Source organism: Fringilla coelebs (genome assembly GCF_963513975.1).
Source record: "Fringilla coelebs genome assembly, chromosome: 6".
Lineage (NCBI taxonomy): Eukaryota > Metazoa > Chordata > Aves > Passeriformes > Fringillidae > Fringilla > Fringilla coelebs.
This window is the reverse complement of record NC_140034.1, coordinates 46,289,296-46,313,235: the sequence shown is the minus strand read 5'-3', so window position 1 is coordinate 46,313,235 and position 23,940 is coordinate 46,289,296. Positions and strand designations below refer to the sequence as shown.

General features: G+C 39.4%; 1 protein-coding gene across 2 annotated transcripts in view; it reads right to left on the bottom strand.

Moving 5' to 3' along the window:
- Positions 1 to 22,908, bottom strand: part of BRSK2 (BR serine/threonine kinase 2) — a gene marked incomplete at both ends in the record, with an annotated part of 301,569 nt that extends 278,661 nt beyond the window's left edge. For both annotated transcript variants that reach the window (XM_084208048.1, XM_084208049.1), the window contains one exon: positions 22,815 to 22,908. In XM_084208048.1, coding sequence (XP_084064174.1) covers positions 22,815 to 22,908 — 94 coding nt within the window. The remainder of the gene's footprint in view (positions 1 to 22,814) is intronic.
- Positions 22,909 to 23,940: the final 1,032 nt, after the last annotated feature.

Genomic DNA, 23,940 nt, shown 5'->3' with positions numbered 1-23,940 from the left:
TGGCATGGTAGAGCTCGGCTCCAAGCTCACTTTTTTATTCTACAGCATGGAATACCAGGCCAAGGCAAACAGCAAAGTCTGCTCAGGAGCCACCTCCACTAGTGAGGCATCACTTCTGGAACCAGAGGCTTCTCACTACCACAGGGAATTTTCCTGTTGATCAAAAAGAACCGAAAACAGGTTCCTTCACACCAAACCCAGCAGAGAAGGATGCTTTAGACGCCTCACTTTTCTTTACTAAGGAAGAAAAAGAAGTGGCAAAACTCTGAAGGTTTTCCTGGTTTACAGCTTCAGCAAGTCCCAGGGGTAGGATCTGTAGGTCCAACATGATATGCAGGAAAGGTTTCATTAATAATGGGTACACTTCAGATAAGATGAAAATAAAAATATATTCATAAATAAATTTTGGGTGTTCCCTTCCTATTTCTTTTCCTGAGCTCATTTACTGTATGTAACCCTTCCACTGGCCTTGTGTTTCCATGGAAATTTCAGCCAATATGGTGAATACAAGAGACTGGCCTCACGCCTCTGATAAGGAGCTCACATTGGTGGGAACTCATTTCAAAGCTGAACCATGATCAGGACAAAGCTTCACACTGCAACACTGGGAAATAACTCCAATAAGTTGTACTGGAATCTCATTATAAGCAAATGCATCATTTCATACACCAGGCCAGTTAGATCTTATTTTTACAACCTTAAAATCTCTAGTTTAAAAATAGCATTCCTGAGCAGTAGCACGCAATCCAGATGCTGCTCTTCTCTACTGCTGAATCTAAATCACGATTCTCACTTCTGAGGATGCAGCCATTCTCCCTGAGCAACTGATTGCAATGTTGACACAAATGAGCATGACCTGTTTTAAGTAAGTTGGAGAAGTTGCTTCTAGAAACCAAAATCCAGCTTCCACTTGGCTTCTATCTAGTACCATAAATAAAAGTTAATACAGAAGGCTAATTATAAGTAAGAGAAATTGATTTTGATTAGAACAGCTTAAGAAACAAGTGACTTACAGCATCTAGAAGTTTTTTTGCAAGGTTTTCAACAGGCTTCTTATCAGCTTTCTTGCAGTTCTGTCAGTATAACCTATGGACTGTTATAAGCAGCACACACAAACAGCTATTTCTTTTCAGCAACATTTTTTCCTTATTCTCTAGAAAGATGCATCCATTTTCATTTTCTTCCTGAAGGTAACAAGGGGATAAGGAGGCTGCAGGAGGCTCAGACACAGCACTTTGGTTTTGTGCTGCTTCACCACAATGTTTAACTCATTATGACATGCAGGATAGACAAAGACCTTCTGATATGCAAGGTCATTCCTGAACCACAAATATTATTATCAGAAGTCTCAAAGTCCCTAAAATGTCACGTCAGAAGGCATCTGTCACTACTTAAGAGGAGCTGTGGGTTGTCATTTAAAGGTCCTGTTTCTTCCCTCCTTGCCTACAAAAATTTCACATATTAAAAAAATAAAGGCTAATAAATAAATCAAAGCATCATACACTACACCCAGGGTGGGCAGCAGGTACACAGCCTAAGCCATGCCTGACACAGACCCCGAAGCCAGCACTTCTGGGGGTTAGGGATGAAAACAAATGGGAGAGAAAGAGGGACGTTGCTCATTAAATAATTATCAGGTTTAGTCTAAATTGCTAAGTAAAGGAGTCATTGCATGGTTAGCAGATGCTACTGTGTAAAACTAAATCCTCCAAGATACCAGCATGTTTCACTCTTTTTCCCCCTGCTCTACTTCATAAGCAGGATTTCCATGATCAGACAAGCATCCACTGAACAGCTGGACAGTTTGCCAATTTCACAGCAATCAGTGCTCACGGAACACAAGTTCTCTTCCCAAACCAGAAGCACCAAAACAATAATGATAATAATAAGCTTGAAGGGATGAAAATATTTTTTCCATTTATTCAGATTTTTATGTCCTTTATACTGCAGTTTTACTTTGGGTTCTTTGGGGAAGCAGGAAGAAGAATCATCTTCAGAGTGTTTCCTCCCTCATTTAAGGGATATGGAGGAGAAATGCTTTATTTTATAAGTCAGTTTCTTGGTATTTTCAGTGAACAACAGAAAACCAAATCAGACATCAGCAGACCCTGTTATACATTATGAAACACTATACTTAAAAAAAAGATCCTTCGCTTCTGTAGCCCACTGAGTCTTCGACTTTCAAAGTAGTCTGTGTAAGGCCCATTATCAATATTACAGGTGACAAAACAGAAGCATCAAGAAATTACTCTCCAAATCAGAGACAACTAAAGAAATCAAACCTGCTCATGTCCAGACATTTTCTCACCTACTTAGAAACTCTCCCATGAAACAGCAAAGAAGAAATGGATCTTCCTTTCAATAAAAGGAAAAAGACAGATGAGCATAAGTGAGTCCCATCAAACGTAATGTTTTAGCTTGGGGGAACCTTTATGGACCTGCTTTGACAAAAACCTATTTTATAAATAGAGGAAACAACAGAAGAAAATGCTATAAATCTCTCAACACCTGGATGCACCAGTTGTGACCTTTCAACCTTGGGAGATTTCAAGTACCCAGCAGATTGCTAATGCTGATGCTTTCCCTATGGACACAGTAAAATACATCACCAGTACTACAAATCACGATACATCAAGTTTTTGGTACACATTCTAGGCCTGGCATCAACATTTAATTCAGTTCTGAAGGGGTTAATTGGGAAATTTGATCCTTTATATTGCCCTAGGAAATCCACAGTACATCCCTGATTAATGTGACAGGATGCATCAGTTCATAAAGGGTGAAATTTACCCTTGCACAGTAGGATAGCACTAGACCAACACTTAAGTCTCACTTAAGTACTTAAAATAATGAAATGTCAAAACCTGGTGGAAAGAGCAGCTAACTGTAGATGAAATTCAGCATCAATAAATGCATAATAGAAAGAATAATGTGAAGTAGTAATATACATTTCTGACTCCCAAGTTAGCTGGAGTCATTCAAGAAAAGAGTTACCATTACTTCAGAAAGCATAATAAAAATATCAACTCAATATGCAGAGGTAATCAAAACTGACAACAAAATGTTGAACAATCAAATCTAAAATTGTACTTGAGAATGAGATAATGCAAAAGTATATATCAATGATACATCACCAGCTGGAATACTGACCTCAAATATGCACAGTAGAAATAGGTAACATTAAGAGAACAGCAGCAAAAACACTGAGTGCATGAGGATCATACCAGGATAGAATGAGAAGATCGAGATTGCCAATTTTGATGATCAGACTAAAAAGGGACATACTAGACAAAATGTTAGACAAACACAGGATGATGAAAGATAGAGATGATACATTAATAATACCCCCTTAATACCAGAACGTGTGTTAGCTCTACTAAATAAAAGGGAATAAAACTTTAAACAAAGAAAAAGGAAAAGGAGTAAAGGATTTTGATGCTTCTTTTCATTCATTCGGGGCAACATAAAATAATACCCATCTGAAGTACAGACAGTTATTGGGAATAGACTCCTCCCCCTATGTTAGAATAAAAATCAGCTGGTAATCTTTGACACATTCAGATAGAAGGCGATTACTAACTAAGATACCAAGGGGACAAAAAAAAGAAAAAAAAAAAAGAAAAAAAAAAGAGATAAAGATCCTACTGCTGGTGATTCAGAAGTCAGCTGCTGCAGCATTTCTAAAACTGACCACTGAAAAACTCTAGCACGCCATCCTGTAACAGGAGAGAACACTGGTCTGACACGAAAAAACTTGTTTTATCACAACATCCCTGTTGTGCTCATTGAGAACTAGACTGTCTGAAACTGACAGCAGTGCAGAACACAGATAACCAAGACCCTTTTAAATTAGTAAATCCGGGTATCATCCTGACCCACCACAGCAGTCTGGAGCTTTCTTGCCTGGTTAGAAACTGCAGCAGAGACATACACAAGTAGAACTAGGCTGAGGGTGTGAAATGGCATGAGATTTTGGACAATGTCCAAGACAGATCTAAAAGACAGACCCTTTTACGGTTTTGCATCTAACTCAGAGAAGTAATAAGTATGTGGTTATGTACAGTTCTGGAACAAAAAACACCACTTTTCCTACATTCACTCTCCTGAGATTCAAAAATAGTTGAGCCCAGACTTAAAATCTTACCTGTAGCCCAAAGTACCTCTGTCTAACTGTGTGTGCATCACCACATGATCCCTTATCAATGGGTATTAATGCAAAATTAACAATTTTGATAACTCTGATAGGCCTTCTAATGAAAATGAAGTACAAAAATTATGGAGTCTGATGTGGAGCAAGCTAAGTACTGGGAAGGTACCAAGTAAACCTCAAGTAAAGAACTGCCTTATTTTCTCAAGGATTTCATTCCATCGAGGAATTGAACTACTGACTTGCCCTTCCTTACCACCTCCTGCTGCCAACAATCAGACAAAATAAACCTCATCATACAGATTTTTATTGAGATCTCTTGAGACAAAAAGAAGTCATTTCTGGACTAGAGGCTAAGTATAAGAATTCTAGGCTCAAAGGTCAATTGTCTAAGAGAATTGTAGGCATTTGTGGAGAGCTCAGAACAGAGGCAATATCCAAGCTGTGGCTATTGTATCAACATAGAAATACAGTTGCTATAAATTCAGAGATCACTGACACAAAGTTTAAAAAAAAAACAGTCAAGGTTACAGAAAGACCTTTTCAAAGACTGAAACAAATATGCATCTCTTGCAGAAAGGTTTTGGTGCATGAAGTTTTAGATATTGCACCCGTTCATATTGAATGTGGTTTTATACTTTTATCAAGTAACAATGTTTGAAACAAGAAAATCCAACACCTAGACCCTTTCCCAAATTAAAAAATTTTAGTCTCTGTCCTTACATAGAAGGTCAAATCCATACTAGAGTCAGTCCACTAGCACGGAATCCAAGGCTCTTAAGCGAACCAGTTGAGGATTTAGCCCATAGTCACCAAATCTGATCTTTCAGTTACACTTACAAAATAAATCAACTCCAACTAAGATTATGGGATACAAACTCAGGCTGCTCCTGGAGTAAGCAAGCCGCGGTTAAACTGTGTTTCCTGTGAAGTAGTGGAAATCTAAAGCAAGACTCAACAGCCTCAGAGCTATCAAGCCATCTTAACAACAGTATAAGCAAAGCACCAATTTGCCTGTGGAGAGAGACAGACTCTGGGCTTCTTCATGATTTCACATATCCCACTTTTCCAGCCTGTTATTACACTTAATACCCTTCAGTGTTTCATAATATGAGTGAGCTTACAGTCAATCACACTCTGTGGTGCTGAGCTTGCAAAGCAGCATGGATCAAGATCTCTCCATTCCCTTTGAAATCCAAGTCTGGATTGCTCCAGCTTGTTTTTCAATAGAGCAGTATTTTCAAATGCTCCAGTTCGATTTTACAATGCTGCTGGCAAGGCTGGGAATCAAGCTAAATCCACATGCATCCAGCAGGGAAAGTTGCCACAGGGGAAGAGTGAAAAATCAAAGGGTGAGCAGTAAGATGATCCTGTACCACTGACTTGCTGAATGCCATAGAATAAAGGTTTAATACACAGAGAAATGAGAAAGCCAAAAAAATTACTTCCAATACTGTCAATAGTTCCAACGCTATGACAGAGGTGGAAACACAAAACTGGAGGGAAAAAAAAAAAAAAAGCTGCTGCATATGTATTGTTTCTTTATCAGCCACTTACATTTCAATTACAAAATGCTTCTCTTCAGCAGTATATATAATTTTAAATAAGCTTCACAGCTCACAGAGAGCATCATGGGGTGGTTTTTTTCCTGGCATAGCTTATAAAATCATATTTGACTGATATTTCTATCTATACCTTTTACTGATTATGGCCTAGTCTTTCCTGAAGTTGTTTCAGAAGAGCAACTACAAAATATCCCCACCTGAAACAGCTTTCCAGTAGCACCCATTTGCAGTATGGTGACTCCTGTAAGGACACATGGAAGACAACAAGGTCCATGGTAGGATATTGTACTGCTCTGCTATGTCAAATTGCTGTAAATCCAAAGACACGGCAATGAAGCACCAGAGTTGCAAAAAGAAACAAAACAAAACAAAAAAGTGTAGCAAAAACATAATTTTGACCCATCATTATGTGAGAGTTTTCATGTAAAACACAATCCCTGAACAAAATACAAAGGGTACAAATCTGATGACCAGGGAAAACAGCCTGTTATAACCAGAACCACAAAACTACAGGACAGTGTTGGTTTAAGTTGAAATTTAAATACTATTTTGCATATGAATTGCCTTGCCTTACACAACTTGCAAAATGTGGAGAAACAGCAAATCTAGGCAAGATCACAGCAAGAAAACACTGAATGCCAAGAGCTGCATTGCAAAGGTCACAGTACCAGGTGCACCCAGTCACAAAACCAGAACCAGTAAGAAGGCAAATGAGTTTTCAACTATTTCCTTTCAAATCTCAGTATTTTTCCAAGTTAAGAGACAACAGGCAACCAAAGAAACTGAACATTAGAGCCAGGCTACCAACACCATAATAACACCTGCTTTCTGTAAAGGTTAGGGAATAAAGTCTTGGTGATTTAATTTCTCCTAGGATGCATGTATACCTGTGTTAGGACCAACACAAAAGTAGTATCAAGTTCATCATCCTACCTGCAGCAATGGCCATAAACCACCTGAACTCATTTTTAGACTGGAAGCAAATAGCAAATAGAATAATCAATGGGGGTGGTGATGCCTTAAGTTTTAGCTTTTTCTAGGTGGCCTCTTCAGGCATCAGTGGAGAAGGACAACTTTGCTTTTTGAATTGAAATATGATGCACTTTTGCCTCATCCACGGCCTAGTAATTCCATTTCTGATTTTTTTTTAAATTATTTTAAACCTTTGAGCTACCATAAACCTGTGGTAAAACAGGGAAAAATTCAAGTATTTTAAAAAGTTCATTTCCTTACTGAAGCTTTTCCATCGTTATTCTTTGGTGGATTTAGTTTAAAAACTTGTATCCCTCTCCACTGGATGGCAGAAAGCTGTCCACTTTAGTCCTCTCACTGCCAAATTGACAAGCATGCTGAAGAAAAAAAATGAAGGGCTCAAGGTCTTTTGGTTTTTCTTTTCTTTTTTTTAAACATGCCTGATTAGGCAATAACCAATTTTTATTCTGCCTCCAAAAAATGACCAATAACCTACTGCAGCATGTGTTACAGTTCTGTGTTTTAAATCACAAACAGGAACCTAAATAAGCAAAAAATAAAATTATGTTTTGGAGATTGTGGGTTAGGCAAGAATGAGTGATGCCTTTCTCTCATGCTAACTGCAAGCATTAAGGTCATGAAATGGTCACTGCCCCTCTAATATAGAAGCTATGTGCACTGAGAGTTCTTTGCAAGGGCCAGAGTCTATCCCCAAACTGTGCACTAGTTGGACCTTTGCTTCCTGACTGTGGCAAACCCAGCAAAAAGAGCCAAGACTTACACACCCAAGAGCAGCATGGGTGAAACAACACTTTTGCATCATATGTCTTAGCTGGCACAAACGTCTCTCAATAATTTTCAGCAATTATACCACAAGTGACCTAAAGTATTATCAAGTAAGGCTTCAAATTTGTATGATCTGCTGTCCACAGTATCAAGTTCAACCAAATACTGCCAAGGGCTCATAAGCCACAACCACTGTCCACAACTAAAAAGAAAAGAAGTTATTCTCTATATTAATGCTTTTTATCTGTTCTTCTTTAAAATGAGCCAAAAAATCCCACCCCAAAACAACACAGAAACCTAAGAAGTAACTTTGGTTTCACTTTACAGACACTCAGTAGGTTTCAAACATCACAGTCAAAAATCAATACATTTTAAAACAACTCTTAACTGGAATTATTTGCCCTAAACCCTTCAGCATTCAATTGTTAACGAAACTGCACGTCTTCCTACAGAGTATTTATGCAGTAGCACAGTCACAGATACAGCATGATTTTGACATTTACTGTAGTCCTGGAAAGGAAACAAGCCAAATGCATCCCTGGCCCAGCTTTAAAAATTTCAAAATCCATTTGCACAAAACTCTGGCTTATGTTCTGAAAACCAGTAAGGAACAATATTTTATTTTATCGGGTTTCTGAACTCCCATTTTTACCTCCCAGAACATAAGTTAGTACTACAAAATACTAAGTTTTAAGTGGGACTCAAGTTATAGCTAAATCTCATACTAGCAAAAGGGTAAATTTCACTCCTAGAGCACTGATGAGAAGATTCTCCCTACCCATTAGCCAAAATATTTTTTCCAGACAGTAGCTTACAATATGACTATCTTTAACGCCCATGTAACAGACTCCTAAGGTCATCCCTTAAAAAAATTCTTTGATATTTCAATTTTCAAGTTCATCAGCAGCCTCCTCACAAATGCCTGCATTCCTGACAGTCTAGTCTTCAGAATAACCCGGGAGCTGTGCCACCCACTTCACTCCGACCTATACCCTTTCCAGGCAGTACTTCTGGGAGCTGAAACTTACAGAGCGAGTATTTTGTAAATATCAGCTTGCCAAATAAGACTGCTGGTATTATCCACAGGGTTAATTTTGCAACCTTTCTTTGTCTTCTACATCCCACTTGCAAATTTAGGTGGGGGTGGTGATGAGGTGAGGACTAGAAAGGAAAAGAGACGAGATATGGTTTAAAGGCTTCTCTATCGTTCTATCTGAATCTCCAAAAATGACTTAAAAGGGAAAAAAAAAAAAAAAAAAGGAAGAAAAAAAGCACACACCACCAGAGGGCTGCTCCTGCAGGAAAATGAAACTGCTGCATTTTAACACTGCAGTAGAATTCCACCAGCTCCACGGAGGCATAAATAAAAGTGACCAAGTTATAAATCTTTTGTAACTAGAACACACAGGCATCATACATAGTTTTACTCAGTGACATTTTGTTTGAGAGATCAGGGACAAATGCCCCTAAGGAAAGAATCAACAAAAGCCAGCATAGCCACATATTGTCAAAATGGGAATATCAAAGCAATTTCTCCATTTTATTAGGTTGTTAGAACAACTTTTTAAATGCAGCCACAGAAATTTCAGCATTTATGTATCAGTATTTCAATAATCAAAAGGACAAGCTATGGAAGATAAATACAGAATAAACAGATATCATCACCTGGCAGACCAGGCTGTATGGTCCAGTCCTTCCTCAGGAGGTTAAAAAAAAAAATTAATAAATCACTAGACCTAAATAGTAGGGTTATCACAGGCCTCTTCATGATGCATTTTATTTGTAATAATTATCTATGCTATCTGGCTAACCCTCTCAGTCCCAAAAGGGAAGTCAAGGATTATCTTAGTTTTACAGCAGGGCATCACAAAAAATATATAATTTTTACTAGTCAAAGGCTCCACCCCAAGTCAGTGACTAAGCCTGTTAAGGCCAGTGAAGACTACATATTATTGTTTCTGAATAATCTGCCTTACAACTGCACAATGGCACAAAGAGACCCTGTATTGTACACATCTCTACTACTCTTGAAGCCAAGAAACGTCCCAGCTAAGACTCTGCAGCATTTTAGAGATCACAAGAGTACAAATAGTGACCCAACCCTTTGAGAAGTTCAGTACCTTTAATCTAAGGAGCCTTGAGAGTACAGAATAATTTTGCACCAGAGAATTAGAACTCTGCAGGATCAGGCAGAAGTTTGGCATTTTGTACACACACACAAAAAAAAAACCCCAAACCAACCCTGAGATGAAGCCTCCCATACACAAAGTGTACAATGCATTATGTACAAAAACTCTCAGCTTATCCAGGCAGACTTTATCACAGACCAAACAAAGGCACAACTGCTACAAGTATGTAATACGGTAAACGATGGGGAAGACAGGACTCCTACCCAGGGCAATGTTCTTTGGTGCTCTGGTTCACTTCCCCAACCTTCACTGCCCTCTGCTCACTGCCCTCTGTGCCACAAGAGAACAGCACTACCCACCAAGGCTGGAATTCCCCCTGGGGCTGCAAGTTACACACAGCCTTTGATCCAGATCCTTGGCCTTGCCATGTGTTCAATCCCCACCATTTCAATGAGAAGAAAGACTTAGAGCACACGAGTTTCTTCCCTCTGATGAAATCTTCAGAAATGTGCAGTAGAGCAGACACTTGAACAGTAAATATGATATTAATTTTGCTATTCTAATCAAGGTTGCTATGAATTCTTGCAAAGCAGTCTGCAGCCCACCTGGTTCCACAGAGCCACAGGCACAAAAGCACTGAGGATAAAAAAGAATTGGAGCTAGGGAGACTTTGCAGCCATAACTCATCTAATTCAGTGGTTACAAGAGAAATGGTGATGACAGCATTAAGGACACAGATCCAGAAACACTGCCTATTGTTGCAGCATTTTGTCTGAGCAGGACAAGGCACTTGGTAATTAAGATGGCAACCGTCCCAATCAGGCTAGTAGTCTGGTTGCTCCTTTTCCCAGCAAAGGTGAAGTCATGATAAATGTATGGACATCTTCTCCATCCTGAAACTTAATGCACACTGGTTGGGTAATTTCAGTACAGGTATGTATGGAAGACTAGAGAAGAATTACTACTAAAAGTATTAAAACATGTGCTTGACTTAATTTGTGTGTTAGCTGAGCAGACAGTCTTCTGCTTTAATGATGAAATATAGTCATTTGTAAAATGCTGGGCCTGTATTTTCAGTTTGAATTGAATTTTCTTACAGTATCATTCCACTTGGTGCTCTAATTTGCTTGAATATTCACTGCAGAGATGTATTCCTGGGCTGCTCTTAACTAGAACACTGCCAGAGGTCTGCCTCTGCTGCCATCAATGAGAAGCTGGCTCATGAGTCAAACTCCCCTCGCAGACAAACGTGAGGATGGCCTCGAAGTCACTGAGACTGCACAGATGTAACTGAGTGGGGAATCTGCCTAAGTAACGTCTTCACTGCAATCAGGAAACAACCAGAAGTAAAAGAGATGTAATTTCATAAATATGAGCAATGAAATAAACCACAGACCCAGAAGAAAAGCAGCGTGGGACAAAACCCAGAAACTCTAGGACAGATTGTTCTTCATCGACGATGATTACTGATTTTAATCAAGCTTTACTGATTTACAGGAGTGGGAAGTTTGGGGGGAAAAGGGTAGATTTAATTAGCTTCAAAGGCTAATGACAAACTTGAAGGCTGGAGCTCACAAAGTGTAAGGAATCTTAAAAGCTGTGCCACTCATAGCCGTGCCTTCACAAAAAACCAAATGCTTGCGTTTAATGAGGCGACAGTGCCTGCGCCACTGCCAAGTGCTAATATAATACTTGGCTTTGTCTTTGGTGACCATTCTGTACAGACAGGCCTTGCAAACACACAAACGGCTCTCAGTCTTCCTCTCAGCTTTCTGCAGGAAAGGACTACTTCAAATACTGCCACTGTACCAAAATGGATACATGGAGGAAATGCAGAGAGAGCTCCCTTCTTCCCACACTCCCCGAGCACTGAGCTCAGCTTTCTGCAAACAGAAATGACCACGTTCAAGTCTCCATCGCCCTTGCTTTGCACTGCCCCAGCAGCAGCCAGCAGGCAGCAATCCAGCCTGCCAAGCTCTATGGGGATTCCCCCAGCATTAGGGAATCATCATGGGCTGCTACCACCACCTTGTCCTTCTAACTTTGGTAAAGAACCTTAGCCAAGGTGAGGGCAATATCTGAAGAGCAGCTGTATTGCAGCAATCTCCATCTGCCACAGCAGCATCTCATGGCCCTCAAAACCAAGTGAAGATTACACAAGCTGTGCTGTTTAGGACAACTTTCTGTTAACCTCATTTTTTAAAGGAAATAAAATTCAAATGTTGAGGTTCTCCACCTGCAATTCCCCCATAACATCAGAACCCATTATCAAGTTCCAACCAAGCCTGAAAGAGCAAGAGAAGTCTCTAAGAGCCTACAAATAAAGAGTGCTGAATGTCTGTGGGGAAAAAAATAAGAGATTCAAACTATCACTCCCACTACGGAAAGCTCACTTGTGATTTATCCTTAATGTATTTCAAGAGAAAGAAAAAAGATGGACAAGCAGCAGAGACAGCTCCAAATGAGACACAAACACTGTCCTCACCTAGCCCAAGAGAAAAGGGACAGAGAAAGAGCAGGAGCAGTAGGGAAATATAGGGTACACAAAGCAGGGAAATAGAGGGTACACAAAGCAGGGAAATAGAGGGTCCACAACTGGAGAACACAGAGTTCCTTGGTTTTACAGTTCACTGAGCAAGTTAGGGTTTGGCTGCACAGGATAACACACAACAGCAGAAGAAGAGGTTGGAAGTGATCTCTGGATCAAGACCCTTGGTGGAAGCACAGCCAACCAGAGGGGCTGCTCAAGGCTTTGTCTAGTCTGGATTTGAACAGATGCAAGGAAGGAGACTTCCCATCATCTCCTGGCAACCAGTGCCAGGTGCAACCCACTCTCTCAGTGAAGGAGCTTCTTCCTATATTTAAATGGAACTTCCTATTCACACACAAAGGCCTGACTAGGATTAGTGCCTTAGCATGAAAGGGATTACATGCAGATAATATAACACAAATTATCCTTCCCCTCAGTTCACAAGCTGGGCAAGACATATGAAATGTGGAAGAAAAAAAATACACCGAAGAGAAAATAATTCTCCAAGGACGTACAGTGCATCAGTATTAATTTCCCAAAGACAAAGCATCTTGCATAAGTAGGAGACAACCATAAAAGTACCTTATTTTTTAGTCTACCATGCCCATACTGTTAATAAAAAAAAAATCTGACACTAACATATGCTTATTTAGATATGGGCTATGTCCTTGAGTATTTCTACCAGCTCTTCAAGCAGTAAACATGAACCTATTTAAATAGGGCCTGAACAATTAAGGGCTCAGCCTTGGAACTGTAACATCCACAGAAATTTTCTGAAGATACTTTCCTAGCATCTTAATTAATTTTCTCTAAGAGATTACAGCTGTAGAAAGAACCAAATATCTGTCTAGTAGCCTCTAGATTAGGATGACAACCTCTGGATCGGTTTCCATTTTGAAGAGGCAAGGTAATGCCAAACTTTAAAACAAAGATAAACAAACAAAACCCCAAAAGCAACCAAAAGAAAAACAAACCAACCAGAAAACACCACAAAAATGCAGACCAAAAAAATAGATGATGAGGACTTCAAAAAGAACACCCTAGACCAAATCTGTACCTGCTGCCAGCAGGTTTTCTCAACATGACAGCCAAGCTAGCCATCATTCAGTATCTGAAAATATGATGAGAGCTTTGTAATAGAATACTGGGAGAGATTGAGGGATTCCAGTATGGTAAAAATCTTAAACAGTCAAATCCATTCCTTAATCTTAGGGACAGGTCACATTTATTAAAAGGCATTCACACAATCACTAAATGAAACTCACCCAGGGCAAATGGCTGGCATGATAAGTAACCCAATTCTCTGCTGGCAAACAATCAGCAAAAGACATCAGAAAATTTTTAGCATCCCACACAGTACATTTAACACCACAAAGATTTGGGATATGAAGTCTTATTTTCCCACTTAAACTTGTGCTTTAATGCAAATGCAACAAAACATTATTCTTATCAAAGTCTTACACTAGATGAGCGCAGACTTCATCAGAGTGTGACATTTATTTTATTTTTAATAGAAGTTTTAAAAATGAAATTGTACATCTCCAGCTCATGTTCAGCTGCAAATATGTTCTTGAAGGTCCCTCTTCTTCATAAATTATATTCCTGTAAAGCAGACGAGCCAACACTAAACCTGGGCTTTGGTGTGCCTCATCCTGGACCAAAGCAACAAAACAATCACTTTTCCAATAGGAGTATCTCTGCAAAAATCTAGTGTCTGCACTGCTAGCCACACATAAAATAATTAAATAATTTATTTGAAATAATATCTTTAATATTAAGAAAAAATAAATTTCTAAATTAAAAATAATTAAGAAAAAGAATGAAAGAAGATAAAGAACTAAGCAATTTTATCATCATTCCCTGCTGGATCAGTATGAAGACCTGGCACATTCTCATTTGCAGCTGCTGTTCCACTTTGATAGACTGACACTTAATAGTTCTAGGAGTAGGCTTTAGACAAACAGTAAAAAATTAACATATTTTTTGTCCAGTCCAGTTTGCTTCTTCCAGAAACCAGTTCCTCCATTACTGCTGTTGCAGTCAATAGTGCTTTTAATAGGTAAAATACAAGGGGAGTCAGTTTATGGCATTTAAAGCTGAACACACAGAGCAATGACACTGCAAAAACAGTGTGTTAACACATAGGTAACGTAGACATTATTAAAAAAATATATACATTACCACTCTGATTTGTTTTCTCCCACATTAAGCATATAGTGCAAAAGACAGCAAATCAAAATTGCTAAAGCCTCAGGATATAAAGACAGCATGTTGTTTTGTAAGTAGAAGCAGAGAGCCAGAAGAGCACTTACTAAATGGATGCCTGAAAACAGTTTTCCTTTTTCAAAAAATTAAAGGCAAATATATCACTGGAAATATTATCATGCCTGTAATTTCCACATAGTGTTGGAACATTAAAATGAGAAACAAAAATATAGTACTTGCACCCCACCCTAAGCTACCTGACCATTTCTCTCCTCAATATCCCCCTGCATCCTGCATTAACCCATCTGCTGTCGGCTGATTCACAGATCTCACTGCAAAGTTTTCAGCAGCAATAATGTCCTTTTGTCAGTGGCTGGCAAGCTATCTACTTTCTTCCAAACTCCTTAATTATAAAATCACTGATTATCAATGGATGGATTATTAGATAAGAAACTGAAAAGCAGCCTGTTTCTGTGGTGAGCTACACAAAGAACAGTCCCTTCCAGCCTAACCTTACCTCATCCCAAATTCAAAATGTTTATGTGAAAAAACCAAAAATTTAACAAGTATTCCCCAAAGCAGGTACAACAAAAGTCTGAAAGCCAGAAACTGCTTAGCACAGCCATGGGGTGCAGAACAGCAAGCTCGGCCATTAGAACTCCATGAAAGTTATTTAGGGCAGCTTTAGGGCTACTTTATATCAGCTGGCCTGATACGTCTCTGTGCCCTTGAGGAAATAATAAAATCATTTCCTCAAAATAAAACCAAGGGTACTAACAATTCAAGGAAAGTGTCCTACTCTACCACCTCCAGCATCCACTGAGCATCCATCAGCCACCTGCACCAGCCTGAAGGTTACTCTGCCCTCTAGGAAGGCAAGAGCACCACTTGCAAGAGAATGTACCTGGATCTGCTTAAACACACACCATCATTTACCTGCTTTGCCCATATTGCTTTCTGTCCTTAAGTCTCACGACACACTTGCATTTAATAGCCTTTAAAAAGTTTATCCCAAGGTCATTGCAAAAGAAAGAGTGCAATCCTGTTTATACAGTCCACAGGACAGCTGCACCCTCATAGGCATCTCTGCCATAAATGACACATCCAAGAACAAAATGCTTGCAGCTACATCAATAGCCAGTAATGCACTTCTATGAAAGGAACCAAAACAAATTCTGCTCTTCTACCTAAACTCCACTCAAGCCCAACTTTCAAAAGCTATGAAGCAATGGAAAAAAATCTTTCAGAAGCTATGAAGCAATGGAAACAAATCTGGGTAATTTTTTTAGCGTAGTTTTTAACATGTTTTTATCAGTAATGTTCCTAGGCTGTAAGTATAATTAATTCGTAAAAATTTTATATTATTATTCAAAATTAAATGTAGAATAAGTAAAATGAAACTGGATGAACAATATTAATATGCTCTAGAAGTAGTCATTTTATATCAAGCTTAATCTGGTCACACTTCTATACCTTTTAAAAAGACCTTCTGGAAAATTTACATCTACCAAGCATGGATGTTCACAGGAATCGTGTCCAAATTGTCCAGAAAAACTGAATTTTTGGTTTGAACTTGCAAACATCTGCTTTGGAAGTGCTTGCACAATGATCCAAGCAGAATGCAATTCTCTTATGCAATATACACAACCGACTACATTCAAGAGTACAATTCAAATCTTTGAATACTGCATAAGTGCAAAGAATCCATAAGTGAGGTAAAGACAGTTGGGGAAAGGAGATAAAAATAGCTGTTTGCCAGAAAATCTGAAACAAGTAAGGATTTAAAGCAAATCACTCTGCATTTACAGACACTGCAGATGAAGATGGTTCAAGTTCATTAAGAACACTATTTACAACAAATTATTCATGTTATTCTACAGATCATTATGGCTGTTTTGTAGAAAAACATAATGTTTATGCATGAACTGGAAATGGAACAATCTCCTCATATTCCATAAGCAGAATGAACAGCATTATTGACTAGGATTGTTAAACATCTTGGGCTTGTTTAAAAAAAAAAAAAAACAGAACATTTCTTTGGGATATTTCTTAATAGGACCATCCACAACAAACAAACAAAAAAAAATCCACCCTCATCTATTTATCCCACACTTGATGATCCTTCTACTGAATTCAGCTCAACTTCAAATATGGGCTGACTTCACAAGGGCAAATTACAGTATCTTAGCATTTGAAGAGGACCACTACTTGAGTATTCCTTTATGTCTGCCTTTACTGCACTTTCATGGAAATCTACACCCAGGCTTCCACCTTGTCTTATTGTGACTGTTCTCCTATGTGCATAGCACAGTCCTCATGCAATGTCTTTTACTTCAGAAGATATTACTTCCAAACTTCTCATTTCCTTTCAAGTTCTTCTGAAAGCTGGAATTCTTCCACCACCTGCATTTGTTCTAAATTAACCACCTGCTAATTTTTAGGTGCGTATCACATTTATTATTGCCATTGCAATTATGGTTTAACTCTCTAAAGCACACAATATTAAAGACTTCCAAAAATGTAATGTATGGAGTAAACTTATGGTATACTGAAAAACATTGCAATGCTGGAGAGTCCAAAGCATACACTGGCTGCTCCACTAAGTTTACAAAAGGAATTGTAAGAACCTACCTAAAACACTACTCTGGTTCTTCTCATAGAATCACAGACCTTCTAGAGATCAAAAGAATTCCTCTCAAGAGGTAAATTTTAACAAGAAGACTTTTTCCTTTCTTCAACCTCTCTCCTCACCCTAATGCAGTCCTTCTCACTGTGGCAGAACAAAATGATATTAGAACAATGACAAAAAGTAGAAAAGTGCTTGAACAGTGCAAGAACCTTATTTGTGAAATCAGTGCTTCCATAATTCCTGTTGGCATCTGGAATGTAAGTATATAGTCATAGAGTCCTACTCGCTTGACAGTATCCAAATTTTAACAACTCTTGGGTGAGAAAGCTTACTGTGCTTTATGAAGAAAAATAGTAATTCAGAGCCTGCTGCTCTTTCCACAAGTTCATAATAATTGTGCTACTGATAATGAAGTAAAAAACTAATGGCATGCCCCTACGAAGTTTTCAGAAGGATGGAAATCAAAATTCATTTTCACTGCGTCTAGCAAACAGGAATTTTCTAATTCAAGCAATAAACAAAACAAAACAACTAAAAAGAGTGAAAGTCATAAACAGGATAGCTGAACTTTCCAGTTCAGACAAGTAGCAGGGTAATACTAGTTTACTTCAATCAGTAAAGCAGGCAAACAGTACTTTTGAAAATTGAAAGGTATATAAAGTTAAGAAAGACCAAATCTCTCAAAACCCGTAACCATTACTTGATAATCCATTACACGTGAGTCACTATGACATAACCTTTCTTGGGAACATTTCATTATTGAGACCCCTACTACCTGCAGTACTGCTTGCAGTATTTATTTCTGTGATTACAAATTCAACATTTAAGTCTTCACAGACTATCAGGAGAAAGAGTATGGGCTCATACTGCTTTGAAAGAAACTTTCATAAGGAAAGCAAAGTACACATATGAAAATATTATTAGGATATACACTGGTTTGCTGTTTGCTTGTGTGTTTAAAAAGGCCATGAGGAAAACTGCAATGATTTACACCTCCTACAATGATATATTCATCTAGACAGCTAAATGGAAGAAAGCTGTACTCCTTAGATTATCACTAGGTCCACTATGCTGTGTTAGAAAAGAAATTATAGCAGTATGAATGAAGAGGACATACTTTGTTTAGCCTACTTACCTAAGAAAACCAGGCTTCTGAGACCACATTGACTACCCAACATTCCTTGAATAGAGCTGAAGTTTTCAACCAAATTTGACAGAGACAAATAAAAAAATTAACAAATTTCAATTTCTGCCAGTGTCATGGAAACAGATGTGTAAGGCTATAAAGAAATGACCTGTTTAAGCTCTAATAAAAGGCCATTAAATTCTCTAAGACCCAAATTTAATTATTGCTGTTCTTACATAACCCAACAGCACACTGCTGAACACCTTGCTCATGGCTCATACATGATGAACATGTTAAACACCAAAATAGCTGTAAGCTATATGGGATGCAATGCAGAAAAGGAAACCCCTACACTTTTTGTGAAGGTCAAAGTGCCGTGAGTTTCAAGCACGACTCTTTGTACTGGGCTTAAAACAGAATAAAAAGAACATAACAAAATGAATAAGCAACATTAAACTTCCCATGAAGTTTATCTCAATGTGAATAGAGTAACTCCCACTTAGAACCAATGCCTTATTGCTTGTAGACAAATGAGGATTTTAGAAATTTCCACTAGGCATTAAACTGGTGCTACAGCAAACGATGCCAAAGCCTATACAGTGACTGTCAAATGAAAATACAAGAAAACCCTCCAAAATGCTAAAGACCTTCACAAGAAATACTTCAGTTCCTCATCTTTGCGCTCAACAAATATTCACCACAGTCAGTTTGAATTACTGTTAAGAGTTTCAAGGGTGAAACAGGTGTTAATGAGGCCAAAAGAAATACAAGAACAAAGGTAACTCTGGAATTAAAAAAAAACAATAGACCAAGGAGTACACAGGAAGCTGGTTTCATATAACATTAGTGGCAAATGAAGAAAACCTGTACCTAAAGCTATAACACTGGTTCATGATCGGGTATGACTGGGGCTTCTCAAGGCACACTGTTTCCATGTGTGTTACTGTAACAGGACACATCCTTTGCTCATTACTGTTAATTACAATGAAAACCTCCTATAATTAAGCGTAAAAGAATGTACCAATGGAACTGAGACAAACCAACCTTTCCCCACACATCCAGATATACACACAGCAGTGATTTTTTTTACTCTAGCACCTCTGTAAAATAATTTTTTGAGTACAACAATCAAGATTCTGATGCCTCTCATATGCTTGCAAGATCATTTACATAGAGATTCCATAAGCTATTCTGGCAGATGACGTCAGGAAGAGGTGCTCTAAATTCAACCTATTACAAAAGCAAACCATCTTGCTACGGTGCTCAAATTATACGCTAAATTCGGATGTTGCATTATTAAAAATAATTTCTGTCCCTCTATCATTCCCACTGGCAGCAAAGACCTAAGCCCAACCATTTTTCAGCACTGGCCCCTGCAGCCCCCTCCCAACTTCTCTGCCTGAGAGGCCTAATCCTCTCTTTGTGGCGTCGGTCACCCTCGGCAGGCGTGACGCACCAGCCCAGAAGGCTGCTCGGGACTAATTTTGCATATCTGATCAATCAACACTTTCAGTTGTTACCCACCAATTTGAACAGAAGGCTTTTCCCTGTCAGTTTTGCCCACCCCCAGCCAGATGTCACCAGGTCCCACTAACATCCCAGATACCACAACCAGACCTCTCTGCAGGGACCAGTAGGTTGCTGGCTGTTAGTAAACACTTTTTTTCAGCTTTTAAGGTGGCAATCAGCATGAACTTCACAGAGTGAAAACCAAAGAGAGTTTTACCTACCATTAAGTTCTCTCTCCATGGCATCCTAAGTCTGCTCTGAACTATGAATGAACCCTCACTCCTCCCCAAAACCCCTTCTTCTGATGTCAGTAAAAGCAGGTAAGAGTGATTAATATGTTTGTATAAAGCCCATGTATCCAGGAGCAAAGCTTGACCTGCCTAATATAAAATAACTTTATAGAGTCAATAATTTTTTATTCAAAATAAAAGTGACGGATATGAAGATCACCGCAAAATGGACAGGACTTTGTAACAAAACCTACACTTCTTTCTAGTCATCATTTCGTTTTGCCAGATTTTTCTTCTCACTCTTCCTCATCCCCTTGGAAAAAAAAAAAATCCAAAACATTACCTCCTAATCTTCCAAGCTTCAAAGTCAAGCTCTAAATGAATTATTACAATCACAACTTCCTTCATCTGTAAGCCACTGCAACCCAAATGCCAAGATACCCAATATACTATGGCGAATCAGGCCCTCTTACTGCACTGCTTGTCCTCTCCCTAAAATGCTGCAGGTTGCCTGCTTACCCACCAAAACAAGCAGGATGAGGATGAGCTACATGCCACACACTGGTGATGCCATTCTGCATGCTCCCAAATGCGATTAGCACAGAAAATGCGAGAAGACCAGAAGGCATCTTTCCATATTTAGCCATGTATGTTTAATACTGAGTTAGATTTCACCTCAGTGCATTATTCCACTAATCAAGGGCCGGTATAAAAAGAGAGACACAGACTGACATCAGCTACTTTCAAGATCTCTTCCTCCTTCCCCCACCTCCAGCTTCTATGACACCATGTATTGTGCATTTCATGTGCATTCATGTGTGCAAACAGCAGACACTTATCTATAAAGATCAGTTATACGGTAAAACTGCAAAAGGAAACTTTCACCCTTGTCCAGCTGGTTGAATAACTGCAGAGGCCAACAGCAGCAAGCCTCTAAATACATCCTGTTCTTCTCTCTCCACCCCCACGTCTCTAATCACTTAGGAGGAAGATAGGAAGATTAGCAGAGAGGAAAAAAACATAACCAAAGCTGCAGATAACCCTTTAGGACCACAACGTCAGGCTATAAGAACACGGAGCAAAAGGTTAATGCAGCTGTATTTTCAGGAATCTCAGGCACAATTGCATTTAAAGGGGAGGGAGGGGTACTGAGAAGGTGAGAGAGAGAGAGAAAAAAGGAAATGGTGATGAAGACAAAAATGAATTTGTCATCTACAGCTGGCTCTTTGATCACCTGGAGTATTCAGGAAAAGGATTATCAGCAGAAATAGGGCAGTTTTATTAACATTATACCACAATTTTTCTTGTAGGATATTTTCATTACCATCATCAGAACAGATTTTAGTAAGAACACAGCTGCAGAAGACCCACTGAGCTACGCAAAGGATAAAGGTGGTAACCAAAACAGACAGAGAACTACCTATAGCAGCTGATATACTAAAGAGATTTGGAAAAAAAAAAAGAAAAGAAATATAAATAAAAGTCACTTCCACTAGAAGACAATGTCATCTTCATCCATGTCTCTGAACGGTTGCTATGGGGTTGTGAAGAGGAGGGGAAGGATGGGGGGGAGGTTATAATCAATCATCTCAGAAGAGCATTGCTTCTTACAGAGAAAGATCTGGATTTTGACTGTGTCCCTAAGAAAATTGCGGACTGCAGAGCTGCTGCCACGCAGGGCAGTGAGGAAGCAGGCAGAGCAGAGGCAGCAGCTGGGGATGGAAACGCCTATTAAATCCTTTAGACAACAGATGGGCAAAGCTCGGCTGGGTTATAAAAAAAAAATACACCACAATGCATCATGTTTTATTGTCCCACCATAATGAACAACACTTAACACCCACATGCCCAAAGAAGCCCCCCTATGGCTGATCTCACCCCTTCCCTAAATTATAACCTCAAGTCTCAATCCACTTTTGGGGGGATCCCAACCCAATGAATTTGCCAGATGCCATTGCTTATTGCACCTGTTACTAAAAATAAAATATTTTAAGAAGGAAGACGTTTGGGCTTCTTTTTAAGGGTTTTTCTTCCAATTGATACTCCCCTGCCCTTGAAGTGAATATGCTATCCAAGCAAGCAACAGTAAGTCCAGATCTTGAACGCATTTAGGGGATCTAATTATGTCATGTAGGGCAGAACCACCTGCTCTCTGCTAATTCCCTCCACTCGCTTTCCTCTTTTTAATATTTCTTACCATTGTTCCATTCAGGAAAATCTGCTGGGGGTAAGTTTCATAAACAAGCCTGAAGAAAAATAATTAAATAACCTCCCTTCCCCCCTCCCAACCCCTCCTACAAAAACACAGCATAACCAGAATGAATTCTGCTACCGATCCTCTATTTTTCTTTTATTTCAGACCCTACCCACAAAAACCACCAGCCCATCCATCCATATTTGCTAAATACCCACAGCAGTCAGTGCCAGAGACATACTGTACATATTTCCACCAACCCCCCCCCCAACTGCACCTTAAGGACTACACCCTTTTCAATCATGATGTCATGAAATACTGCTGGTGACTCCCCCACTACCACCACCACCACCTCCTCGGTACTACAGGCTGTGAACCTTTAATTTCAATATAATTTGATTAAAAAGAAAAATGCTCCTAAGTAGGGCAGTGGAGAAACGGATGTGAAAATTCACTACCAGCAGATCATCTATTTTTTCCTCTGCATGCACTCGGGCTGTCATCAGAACAACACCCATTAGCAGGAGTAATGAACATAAAGCATCCTGGGTTTTTTTTTTTTTTTTCTTTTTCTTTTCTTTTAATAAAAAAAAGGATAAAAGAAAAAAAATGAAGAAAAGAAGGAATTAAAACGAAAACTAAAAATAAATAAAGGCCAAAACCCCTATGAATATTATCCTCACTGAAACAGCAAATGGGAAAAGCTGAACCCTGGAACACCCCATCCCCAACACCTCACCGGCTGCTACAGCACCTTCCCTCTAGCACCGGTGCTGCTGCAAAAGAACCAACCTGTCTGTCCTTTTCCTAGGGTTTTCTCCAAACGATAGGGTCCAACATATTGTGCATGTTGAGCTCCGCTGCCTTCTTTCCCTGTTGATGTCATTTCTACCTGGATCTGTAATTCTGCAATGTGTATGTGCTGATGAGCCGGAATCTCTCTCTCCGCAGCTCTTTAAATTCCCACTTTGCAGCTGTGCAAGCAAAGCACTCTTTTTCTTTGCTTCAGTCCCCTTGGTTGCAGATTTTCGTCTTCCTCCTCTTTCTTTCCTCTCTCTCTCACGTGCTTGTTTTCTCGCTGGGTCTGCTCGGGACGCTGAAAGACGAAGGAGTTGTTTCAGTGTTCAAGGAGGGGGATCTACGATCCAAGCCCGAGGAGCATGATGCTGGTGATCCGAGCTCCGCACGCCTTGTTCTCTCCAGGAGCTGTTCAAGGGAGAGCCAGAGCTGGAGCAGCGGAAGAGCCGGGGCCGCGGCTGTGAATGACACTGAAGGCAGCCAATCCCCTCGCCCCCCACCTTCCTCTCCCCTCCTCCTTCACTACCTTTTCTTTTCCATCAGCAGCAGTTGCTGCCTCTGCCTGCTACAGAGCATCATGACCAATGGCAGCAGCAAACACCTAACTTCATCAGCCTATTGATAAGGCACAATTAAATATAATTTAATGTGTATACTAATTTAAGACCCAAACATACACTTCTTTTTTTTTCTTTTTTTTTTATCCTCTGAATTCTACTCCACTATGCAGCTGCAGTTCCAGATTATTAAAGAAAAGGCAAGATTGTGGTAGGAAATAGGAAAGGGGGGGAAAGCTACTTCTGAAAATGAGCCTGGGAAATGATTTGATTCAATTTGATTCTGGTGGACCTCTGTCCCCTGGGGGTTTTACCCTTTAAAGAAAACCTTAGGGAAAGAGGGGGGTTGTGGGGGAAAAGAGAAAAAGAACAGGGACAATCCTGTAACCACTGAACTCAGTGACAGACCTGCTTTTGAATTAGATGGGAACAAAAAATCTCCGGGTCCTTAGATGAACAGATCAAGAACTGAATGGCCACTCCCTTAATTAAAATTGCAACCGAAAATCCAGGGATTAGATGGTAATTGGAACAGACTGCCTGACCCACGGGCACTGTACTAG